The sequence below is a fragment of the Vicugna pacos genome, chromosome 22, assembly GCF_048564905.1.
Source record: "Vicugna pacos chromosome 22, VicPac4, whole genome shotgun sequence".
In the NCBI taxonomy this organism is placed as follows: Eukaryota; Metazoa; Chordata; class Mammalia; order Artiodactyla; family Camelidae; genus Vicugna; species Vicugna pacos.
Window position 1 is genome coordinate 25,692,792 of NC_133008.1, and position 10,927 is coordinate 25,703,718.

At 40.1% G+C, this 10,927-nt stretch overlaps 1 protein-coding gene across 1 annotated transcript; it reads right to left on the minus strand.

Annotated features, from left to right (window-relative positions):
• Positions 1-4,605: 4,605 nt before the first annotated feature.
• Positions 4,606-5,538, minus strand: LOC102524941 (olfactory receptor 7A5-like). The gene has a single exon (XM_006206258.3). The coding sequence runs from the start codon at positions 5,536-5,538 to the stop codon at positions 4,606-4,608; it is 933 nt and encodes a 310-aa protein (XP_006206320.2).
• Between the last annotated feature and the right edge of the window lie 5,389 nt (positions 5,539-10,927).

Consider the following 10,927-nt stretch of genomic DNA (forward strand, 5'->3'; position numbering starts at 1 on the left):
TCTATTATATGCTTTCAGTATATCTTTGATGGGGCTTGTTGGTGTTCTGGGATCCTCTGTAAACCATAAGCACTGTGTGACTGGATCTTATTCTATCTGTGAGATTCAATAGTTTATCATTGGTGGCACAAAGTCCTGGAAAGATGAGTAACTCTCTTTTCATATTTTTAATTTTTACATCTTTCAAAAACAGCTCTTGTCTATTTTCCATACTCATTTCAATTTTAAAATCTGTATATGCAGGTTATGTGTGAGGATGCACATCAGTGCTTCTTAACCTTGGTTTTTATGAAAATCGTCTGAGAATGCAGACACTGGGTCTCACTGCCAGAGATTCTGAGTTTATTAGATTTGGCTGTTTCCAGAGCATGAAGGTTTTTAAAAGTACTCATGTGGGTTTACTGTGTGGCCAAAGTTGAGAACTGCTGATCTAAGTCAGATCTTTCATCCGAAGATGACCTGAAGGTCTTGGGTCTTAACTACTCAGTCGGGATAATTTACACTTGGTCTCCTTCAATCTATAGTATCCATTAATCTATAGAGATATCATACATACATCGCTTTTGTGGTAGAGATGTTGGCTTTCAGAAAACTCTTCATAACTAGTTTAATTTACTTTTCATTTTACCACTAAGGATAAACAACTATATCCTGCGTTGATGACAAACTTAGATACTAAAGCAAGAAATGCATTTGATAGAGGATTAATTCATATTAGGTAGTGAGAAGAGATATTGTCCATTAAAATTACTAATATTACTGAAAATGTTATGTATTACTAAAGTATTACATTGCGTGTCCATTTATGCAGACCTAAAGGATTGCCAAATAACCTTGGAAAGGGCCAAAGGAATGTTGCTTTTTGGTGTGTACATTGTTTAATTTCTAGTGTGTTCTGTTGAATTTACTAGCTCCTGTTTTCTTACTGCATCAGCTTTAAGCAAATATAGGAATATAGGAATTTCTAAATCTGAAATTTTTATAATGTAACCTGTATACCTGAGTAATAATCCTAGATTTTCTACAACATGCATGAAGGGAGTAGTTCTCTCACTGAAATCTGATCAGAAAAAGCTCCCCTGTAATGATAAGTTGAAATGTAAGTCTAGCTTATCCTGTTTTCTAGTCATCTGGGAACATTTAAAAATTAAATTATTTTCATATTGTTTTAATCATTTACATTCAACTAATCTTGTATTGCAAGTGTATTTACTCCCATTTTACCCTTCCCACCCCTGATTTTGTTACAAGTTTCTCCCACAACTCTCACCCCCCCACCAATTCCATTCATTAGATTTTGAAGACATTGAATATGGGGATGACCTCAGTGTTTAACATCGAGGTTATCCCTGCCCTTCTGGGAGGAGGAGGTTTCTGAAGAACCGAGGAACATTCCGAGGCCCTTGTCCATTAGAATAAAGAAATACACTGGTGACACCAACTCGTGGAAGGTGCCTTGTCTTCATGCTAGCAGGCATATTACTTAACTCTCTTGTTCCCACTCTCAAAATTCACTTGCATACAGCTGTTCAGATTTTCAGTGAGAGACCTACTCCCTTCCAGGTCACTCATGGCCCCTAAGTTTTGTCATTTTAGATCCTCGTTTCCTTTTATCTCGTATCGAAGTGATTAATTATCTGAAGAGCAATGCCTCAGTTATATGATTTGCCTTCCTCATTCTTCAAAAACAGTTCATGTAGACATTTTGCTCTTGCAAGAGTGTCCTAAATGGCTTCTCAATATTCAGCTTTCCCTCTTTATGAGGCAATCAGATCGACCTTTTAAGTGCAGTCAAAATTTGTGATTTCTTTGCTTAAAACCTTTCAATCATTTTCTGTTACTCCTGGAATAAAATGTAAACTCTTGGCCAAGGTCTATAAGACCCTTCATTGTTTAGTCTCTCCTATTCCTTTCCAGCTCCCTCACTGATCCCTGCACCAGTACCATCAGTATCACCTGGGAACATATAAATGCAAATTTTCAAGCCTCACCCCAGACCTACTGAATCAGGACTTCTGTGGCTAGAACGCAACTATCTGTAGTTCAGCCAGTCCACCAAGTGATTCCACTACACACTGAGTTAGAGAACCACTTGTTTAGACTTATTTGCTTCCTTGTAGTTCCTCAAATAATTCATGCTCTTTCCAGCTTCTAGACTATTACGCTTAACTTCTCTCTGCCTAGAATTTTCCTCTCCTTTCCTGTTGAACTTTTCACTTAAATACCAACAGTTGGAGATGCCTTCCCTGACCACCCATCTAAATTCTATTGTTCTCTCCATCAAGTTAGTCTCTATTCCTCTCTCACTATCATTACCTTCTGAGTGACTCACACATTTTGAGTGTTATGAGGACCATCTTTGTACCAGACTGCCTCAGCTATTCTGTCCCAAATTAAGCTGATGCATCAAAAAAGTGAATTTTGCTCATTTTCCTATCTATCTAAAGTTGTTTGTGAGATGTGATGTTATTGGTTTAAGCAGGCAAGACAATGGACAACTTCATTGCTGAAACGATACTTGGTAGAAAATTTGTTGCGAAATCTAGAAAGTTGTTGATTGTGCCAAAGGAAAATTATGTCATAGTCCAACAGGTAAGGAAGACTTTATTCAAGATTGTTGTAATAAGGGAGAGAGATTGAACTCGTCTCCACTGAAACAAAAGATGGGAGGATTTTTAAAGTTGGGGCTAGCTAATGGAAAATAACTGGAAGATAGTAGGGGGAAGGTTGGTTGATATGATTAGGCCATCTGTTTTTGCTAATTGCTGCTTGCTGAATTTAGGTTCCTACCCTCCCACAGAAGGTGGGAAATAGGGTCACTATGTTTCTTGATGATTACATTTCAAAGGGATGGCTCCTGGGTCTTTAAGAATGACATTCCTGGGTTGTAAACTGGAAAGAGTTTGGGAGAAGAATTATAAAATTATGCAATGGGGTAGAGAAAGAATTTACAATTACAAGTTTTCTAACATAAATGCTCTAAGAAAAGAGATGTCAGGATTTGAAAATCATGAAGAAACCTGTTTAAACTTTAATTAAGGTGAGGGGAATGTTAAAGCAATCTTGGTCAATAAATATACAAAATTTCCACTGTTATTCCAGTGTTGTAATTCTCGGGTTTTTTAATATAGTCTGGCAAGCTAACCTCCATACTGAAGCAGAAGCAGAAGTTTTAAATTATGTTCACAAGTAATTTGAGTTCTAAAATCAAATGGCAGCATTAACATTGAAAGACAAGGCAAATGATTGAGCAGCAAATCTGGAACGGCAACTGGGGTCTATGATCCACAAGGATGTGTGGTGGTGGTAACAGATCATAAAAGAACAGACATCAAGAGCATTGTTTGATTTAGATAACGAAAAATACTGAAAGCAAGTCAGCTCCCACAATTGAAAATCATGATTCTTTTCCCAGTCGCAGACCCAAGCCTGGCTTCAGACTCAAAGCCTAGAGATTAAAGGGATTAAAGGGGAGGTGGTTCCCCCTTTAGGAAGTTCATTATGGTCCTTTGAAATGGTAACATCCTCGAGAATACTTGATGGCAAGTTGATTCCATTGGACTCCAGTCCTGGAGTGGGCAGTGATTCTTCTTTACCAAGATGAATATTTACGTGTTTATGTGTGCTTTTCCTGCCTTCAGTGCCTTCACAAACACCACCATCCAAAGACTTAGCTCATCATCCAGTTTCTTTACAGTGAAGAAGATATGAAAATAAACGTTTATCAAGAGATCCAATGGTCCTAACATTCTGCATCATCTAAAACTGCTCAGCATCACATACCTAGAGGGTTGCAAGTCTGTGATTCAGTTCCCACCCTCCTGAATTGTAATCCAGTACTCTGTCTTCTTACCATACTTGAAGATATATCCCCTTTCAGCCAAATTTTGTCACCATTTGAACTCTTGTGTTTCAACCTCAGTAAATTCACCTGTAAAATGAAACAACTAGACCCAACAACTTATTAGCATCTGATCAGTTCTAATATTATGGACCATGCAGTTTTTCTATCTCTAGTGATGAATTTTCTTAGCTTATGTTGGAAATGTACTAGATACATGGAGAAAAGTTCAGCCTTGCTAATAACCAAATGAATAATTTATGTATCAGTGTATTTTCTATTTAGACATATAACATGATCCAATAAACTCCCAGATCCAGAATTTAAGCTCTATAAAGGCAAAGATTTCTGTCTTTTTTCCCCTTTCACTTCTGTATTCCAGACACTTACAACAGCATTGAACACCAAAGGTGCTCAGGAAATATTGTCAAATGAATAAATGTGATAAGAACTAGCAAAGCTATTGATAAAATGCACTATTTCATAATTCTTATGCAACTGTTCTTAGTATGTACTCAAAGTGGCTGCTATTGACCTGCTGGACTGGAAATCCAATCTGAGGTGCAGCAATGGATACATAAAAGGAGGGCTGAAGCTAGTAGAGCAATCACCAGAAGCGGTTAAGACAAAGTATAAGGAAATTCTGACCAAAGTCACTTATGGAGGCTTGGTAATTAACTAATCTCGACGTGATTAAGAGGCAGGATTTCTTTAGGCAACTGCTGCTACCAGTTTCAGCTCAAAACTCCAGACCAATGTTCCCATCACTGAACATAGAGTGTTCTCCCAAGAACTTTTTGTAGAGCCCTCTTAATGTCCCTGTTCCGCAGGCTGTAGATGAAGGGGTTCAGCATTGGGGTGACCACAGTGTACATTACCGAGGCGACCATGCCTCTCCAGGAAGATGAATCAGAACTGAGATACACACCAAGTCCTGTCCCATAGAACAAAGAAACCACAGACAGGTGAGATGCACAGGTAGAAAATGCCTTACATTTCCCATTAGCTGATGGGATTCTCAGGACTGAGGAGACAATTTGGGTATAAGAGAAAAGGATTCCTGAGAAGGGGACAATGCCGAGAAAACCAGTCACCATATAGTGCAGGATGTAATTGATGAGTGTGTCGGAGCAGGCAAGTGTGAGAGCCTGAGCAAGTTCACAGTAAAAGTGTTGAATTACCCAGTTGGTGCAGAAGGACAGCCGCAGCATCAGCAGACTCTGGATCAGGGAGTACGTCAAGCTGATGAGCCAGGACACAAGAGCCAGCAGACCACAGAGGCGGGGGTTCATGATGATGGAGTAGTGCAGGGGGTGGCAGATGGCCACAAGCCGGTCATAGGCCATCACAGTGAGGAGAAAGGTGTCCATACCGCCAAAAACCATGAAAAAATACATCTGGGTGATGCAGCCAGCAAAGGTGATGGATTTTCTCTGTGTCTGGATGTTCACCAGCATCTTTGGGATGGTCGTGGAAGTGAAACAGATGTCAGCAAAGGACAGGTTGGAGAGGAAGAAGTACATGGGGGTGTGGAGGTGGGAGTCAGAGATGACGGCCAGGATGATGAGCAGGTTCCCGAGCACAGTGACCACAAACATGGACAAGAACATTCCAAATAAAATGGGTTGCTGCTCTGAGTCTTGGGAAAACCCCAGGAGTAAAAATTCTGAAACACTTGTTTGATTTCCTGGTTCCATGTTGCTGATGCATCAGCTAGATGATTGAGGAAGGGTAAGAACATGAAACAGCCACCGGACAGACTCTAGAGTCTTTCTCCTTTTTAAATTTCTTAAAGTGGAGGACTAGGTATAAAAGCTTTAACATGTCACAATTTAGGAATCCTACATTGTTATTTGTTATATGCAACATTTCATAATAATATTTCAACTGCTGTCCATTGGCCTCTGGGACACTCATCCATCCTCTTTATTTCTGGCTTAGAATCATCAAATCTACAAAGTTAAGAGCAACTTTGGACGTTAAAATGGTTCATACTCGCTCTAACACATATGTGAAACATGAGGTCTGGTGAACTTTAGTAATTTGATCTGAGTTACCTGCCTTGTCTGGGACTCATAAAAGGGTTAGATAATTATGCCTCAGAGGTGAGAAAATTTGAGAGAATATCCCAAATATCTGGACAGAGTATTGCAGGATGAGTAGAATTTAGGATTACTTCTCATGGAAAAAGAAAGAAAAAGAAAATACTTTCACTAAATAATAGGCCACATTTAGAAATGTTTAATGCTTGGTGTACCAAGAACCATCAGTATCTTGTAGGAACAGGTCCAGATGCTCTCTGGACATTTGTCACTTGACAGAACACCCTTCATTTGTGAAGTTAAGGGGTTGGTTAAAATGTCCAAGGAAAAAAGTGTAGCTATCAAGGCTTAAACCATTTCAGTACCACAAGATACTATAAAGGTCACATGATACTGAAAAGGTCACAAACAGAATTTTGAGTCATGCGTTTTACTTTCCCTCTCTCACCCACCCTCCCCTGACTTTATACACTGCAGCCGTAGATGCCAGGAAACTCAGGTCCTCTTCTCTTGAAGGTCTCTGACAAGGGCCATGGATAGAGTGCAGAGAAGGGTCCTTTGGAGAAACAGGAGATGCTCCAAAGCAAATGAGGACAATGGAGAATAATTCACAAAGGACTTGTCTAGCCTCAGTGAAGACAGAGGCTTTAGAGTTCTTGGGCCAAGTAACAGGAGAAAAGAACACGAAGAGAATCACCATAAGGGATGTAAAATTCTATCAATACCTGGGGGCATCCTTTTGTATACCTCAGGTTGGTAACAGTATCACTACTTAGTGTGTTTCTGGGAAGAGCTATGAAGTTAGAGTGAACTCAGGGTTTAGCCTCTTCCTCCCCTCCCCATAATCTCCATCAACCTTCCACCCAAAGAACATATAACTGAAGTAAAAGCTCACTCTGTAATGGCAACTTCAAACAAGTAGTCTAGCCATCCACTCTCCCATGCAGTTAGCCTCTAGAGCTGCTCCTTCTCCATAGACATGCTAGGGTGTCCTCTGCCTTATGCTAAATAACAGTCAATGCCTTTTCCACTCAACCACCTCTTTTTCCTCCTTCCTACAACACTTACTGGGCTATGCAGGCTTGGCCATGTAAGTCCACCACAGGGGCCAACCCCTCTGAACCTTGTTCTCTCATGAAGGATGGATGCTGAAGAAAGAGGTCTGTCCCACCAAAAAACAGGGATACGGAGCCAGCCATTTGGTTTAGAGCCTGGTTGATTTCTCCTGGAGAAGGCATGAGTGTCCTGGGTCTGGCACATGGGAGCCTTAGTGACTAGGAGATGATGTGTTACAGATTTTGTGGCCCTGGGGGCTGAAAACCCTCTGAAGCTTGTTAGACAAATTGATCAGTCAATCTTGCATTCTTTGATCAGTTTGACTCCTCAAGGGCAGGGACAGGAAGATGTCCCTGACTTGCCACTTCATTGTTCCCTGGGAGACTTACAAAGGGGCTAGCTGTGATTTCTCTCTGCTGGGTTCCCTTCCTCAGGGAAGAATCACTCTAGTCTCCCTTGGATTTCCTCTTAGGAACAAGTGTCAGCATTTTCTGACTCACAGGTTCCTCATTAGGAAGATGGCAGAGTACCAAAGGATTCACTAGGGTAATGGTTCTCAAACTGGAGCCTGAACCACGATGACCCTGAGGACTTGTTACAACATAGATTGCTGAGTCCCGCCCCAAGTTTCTGTCTCGTAGATCTGGGTTTGGGTTGGATCATTTGCATTTTTTATGAGCTCTAAGTTTTGCTGGTCCCCATAACAATCCTTTGAGAGCCATTGCCCTGGGGCAATTCATAATTTTAGCTGAATCTGAACCATCATAAAATTAATGGAAAGGAAGAAAACTTAAACATAGGCACAAAAGGATGCTAATTGTGGGTCTGTGTGTATGTTTATGTAAAATATGTGTATACGTAGAGAAAAAGACTGGTAGGAAATGAAGTGTAAACAACAAAAAGAAAAACATTTGTCACCTGAGTTCCTGCTTTCCATTCTTTGGGGCATATACCTAGATGGAACTGTTGAATCCTGAAAATCTACTTCTAAAAGCATGCCAAATGATCAGACATTTGAGTAAACAGTGCCCTAAGACACTGAAGAACAAATCCTGGAAAGTCCCAATGACCCTATTCTGCACTTTGGTAGTCCTTAGTAGAAAAGTAAAGAGGCAAAGAGTCAGGACGTCAGGACAGTGGATCTGGAAAATTTTGATAAGGGCTTTTCACCTGGTTGTCTCATCATTTAATTAATCAGTCAAATCTGATGAATCTTACTGAATGATTTAGGCCAATTATTGTGTAAGACCCCAGCATTAAATGCATAAAAACAAGACATCAGACAGAATTCCACCATAAAATGAAAAAAGTCTGGCTAATGCCTTGAGAGAGAAAAAAATTGTGTTTCCCAAAGAACAATTTGAGTAGAAATAACAACTCCCCTAGTAGGTGTCAAACAGACTCTTTATTAAACCACATTAAAATTCTAAAAGTGAACAAAAAATATACTTACAGTAGGCTTTAAAACAACAAAGGATCTCTGAGAGATATACTCACTCCGATGATAACTGCAGGATTATTCACAATAGCCAAGACATGGAAACAACCTAAGGGACCAGATGAACAGAAAAAGAAGATATATATAATGATACAGAAGGATACACACACACACACAGACACAGACACACACACAGACACAGACACACACACACACACACAATGGGATATTTTTCAGCCATAAGAAAGAAGGGATCTTGCCATTTGCGATCACATGGGTGGACTTTGAGGATATTATGATAAGTCAGAGAAAGACGAATTCTGTGTGATATCACTTATATGTGGAATCTAAAAAAAACCAAACGAGTAAAAACAGAGATGGTAGTTACTAGGGGCTGGGAGGTAGGGGGTAAGACAGAAGTTTTGAAAAGGTGCAAATTTGCAATGAGTAGTAAATAAGTCCTAGAGATCTAATGCCCAGAATAGTGAATACAGACAACAATACTGTATTATAATAATCAGACTCGTGGGGAGGGTAATAGCTCAGTGATGGAGCAAATGCTTAGCATGTATGGGGTCCTGGGTTCAATCCCCAGTGCCTCTATTGAAAAAAAATCAAACTTGCTAAGAGATTAGAACTTAATTATTCTAATCACTAAAAGGAAATAATTACATAATGTGATAAAGTATGCTACATTGGCAACCATATTACAATATATAAATGTATTGCATTAACATCTTAAACTTAAGATGTTATATGTCCCCTATATTTTTTTAAAAAGACAGAGGATACAGCACTGGGGGAGAAAGGAAGCACAGGCAAGCATCACAGAGATCCAAGACACCCAGGCATGTATAAATACTTCTCTTGGACACCCAGGATGTGTGTTTTCTTCCAATCATAAACCACCAAGATAACTGCAGATGTCTCAGCGTCAGGCAAGCAAAGGCATGCATTTACTAGTATTTAACTATTTACTATTTATATAACTATTTACTATTATATAACCCCATTGGTTACATAGCCAAAATCAGTCTACGTAAACTTGTTAATCAACCTCAGCTTCAGGCACAGTACGGCACTCATGATAAAGAAAAGCCCTATGGACGGAAGAAATGTGGGAGAGCTTCTGTTCACTCAGCAAGCCTTGGTGCACATGTACCAACTCACACTGCTAACACACGTGCCAGACGTAAGGGAAGTGGAAAGGTCTCCACTGTGTCCTTAAGCTTTAGTAGACAATTAGAAACACACAGTGGGGACAAACCTTTTAAATGTGACGCATGTGGAAAAGCCTTTACTACTTCCCGCAGTCTTGCTAAACATTTACGATCTCCAACTGCACAGAAGACTTTTAAATGTGACCAATGTGGGAAAGCCTTTGTTAATGTCACGGATCTTACTCAGCATTTTAGAACTCACAATGGAGAGAAGCCTTTTGATTGTAATAAATGTGGGGAAAGATTAACCTGTTCTTCATATATTAACAGCCACAAGCGTATTCACACAGGATAAAAACGCTATGGATGTAAGGACTGTGGCAAAACCTTTACCCAGTCCACAACCCTTATTCAACATATAAGAACTCACACTGGAGAGAAGCCATTTAAATGTGACAAATGTAGAGAGCCTTTGCTTCTTTCTCATGTCTTTCTAGACATTTTAGATCTCACACTGGGAAGACGCCTTACAAGTGAAATATATGTGGGAACATTTGCAAATTCTTTATTCATTGTCAGGCACAAGCATGTGCACACTGGAGAAAAACCTATTAAGGAATATGGGAAGGCTTTTGTTCCTCCTGATTCACTTGGACAACATGAAAAGAAAACACTGGGGAGATACTCTACAAATGTTAAGAATGTGGGAAAGCCATCAGTCTCACCACAGTGAAGCCATGCTATTGAGAAACATGGAAAGACCGTCACTACTTCCTCAGTGAAATATACATTCTGTAAATATGGGAGATCTTACAGTAGAGAGAAACCCTACTGCTGTAAGATATGTGGGTAATTTTTAATTCTGCTAAATACATTCGCGTTCACTTGTAATCTCACTTTGGAGAAAAACCTATGAATGTGAGAAATGTTGTGAAGTCATTATTTTCTATGAGCTTGTTCCTCATTCTTAATAAACATGGGGTGATTTATAGTCAAGAGAAACTGAATGTAGAGTATTTGGGCAACATTACCCAGAGTCTGAAATCTTAGAGTTTGCTAAGAGGCTCGGCGTTCTGGGTGGTTCTGCAGATCTATTTGAAGCATCTGTGGCTCCAACCATTCTTGCACACAATGGGACTTCCGTTCCCCTCATAGCCAGACCTGGACCGTCTCGTGGCTACACCCTCCAGGTTGCACTGTGGTGAAAAGTGGGCCTGCAGGATTCACACTTAATCCTCTTCTAAGACCCTGGATTCCCCTGTTGGACTGACATTGTCTTACATCATGAAGAACGCGACTGCTTGACTGTGTACAGTGTTCACCACCCTCGTTTACAGTGAAGCATCCTGGCCAGGGGGAGGGATGTTGTTCATCTCTTGTCAATTTTGTA

Excerpts from the sequence above, each read along its gene's own strand:
- LOC102524941 (XM_006206258.3), bottom strand. The coding sequence starts at position 5,538 with ATGGAACCAGGAAATCAAACAAGTGTTTCAGAATTTTTACTCCTGGGG.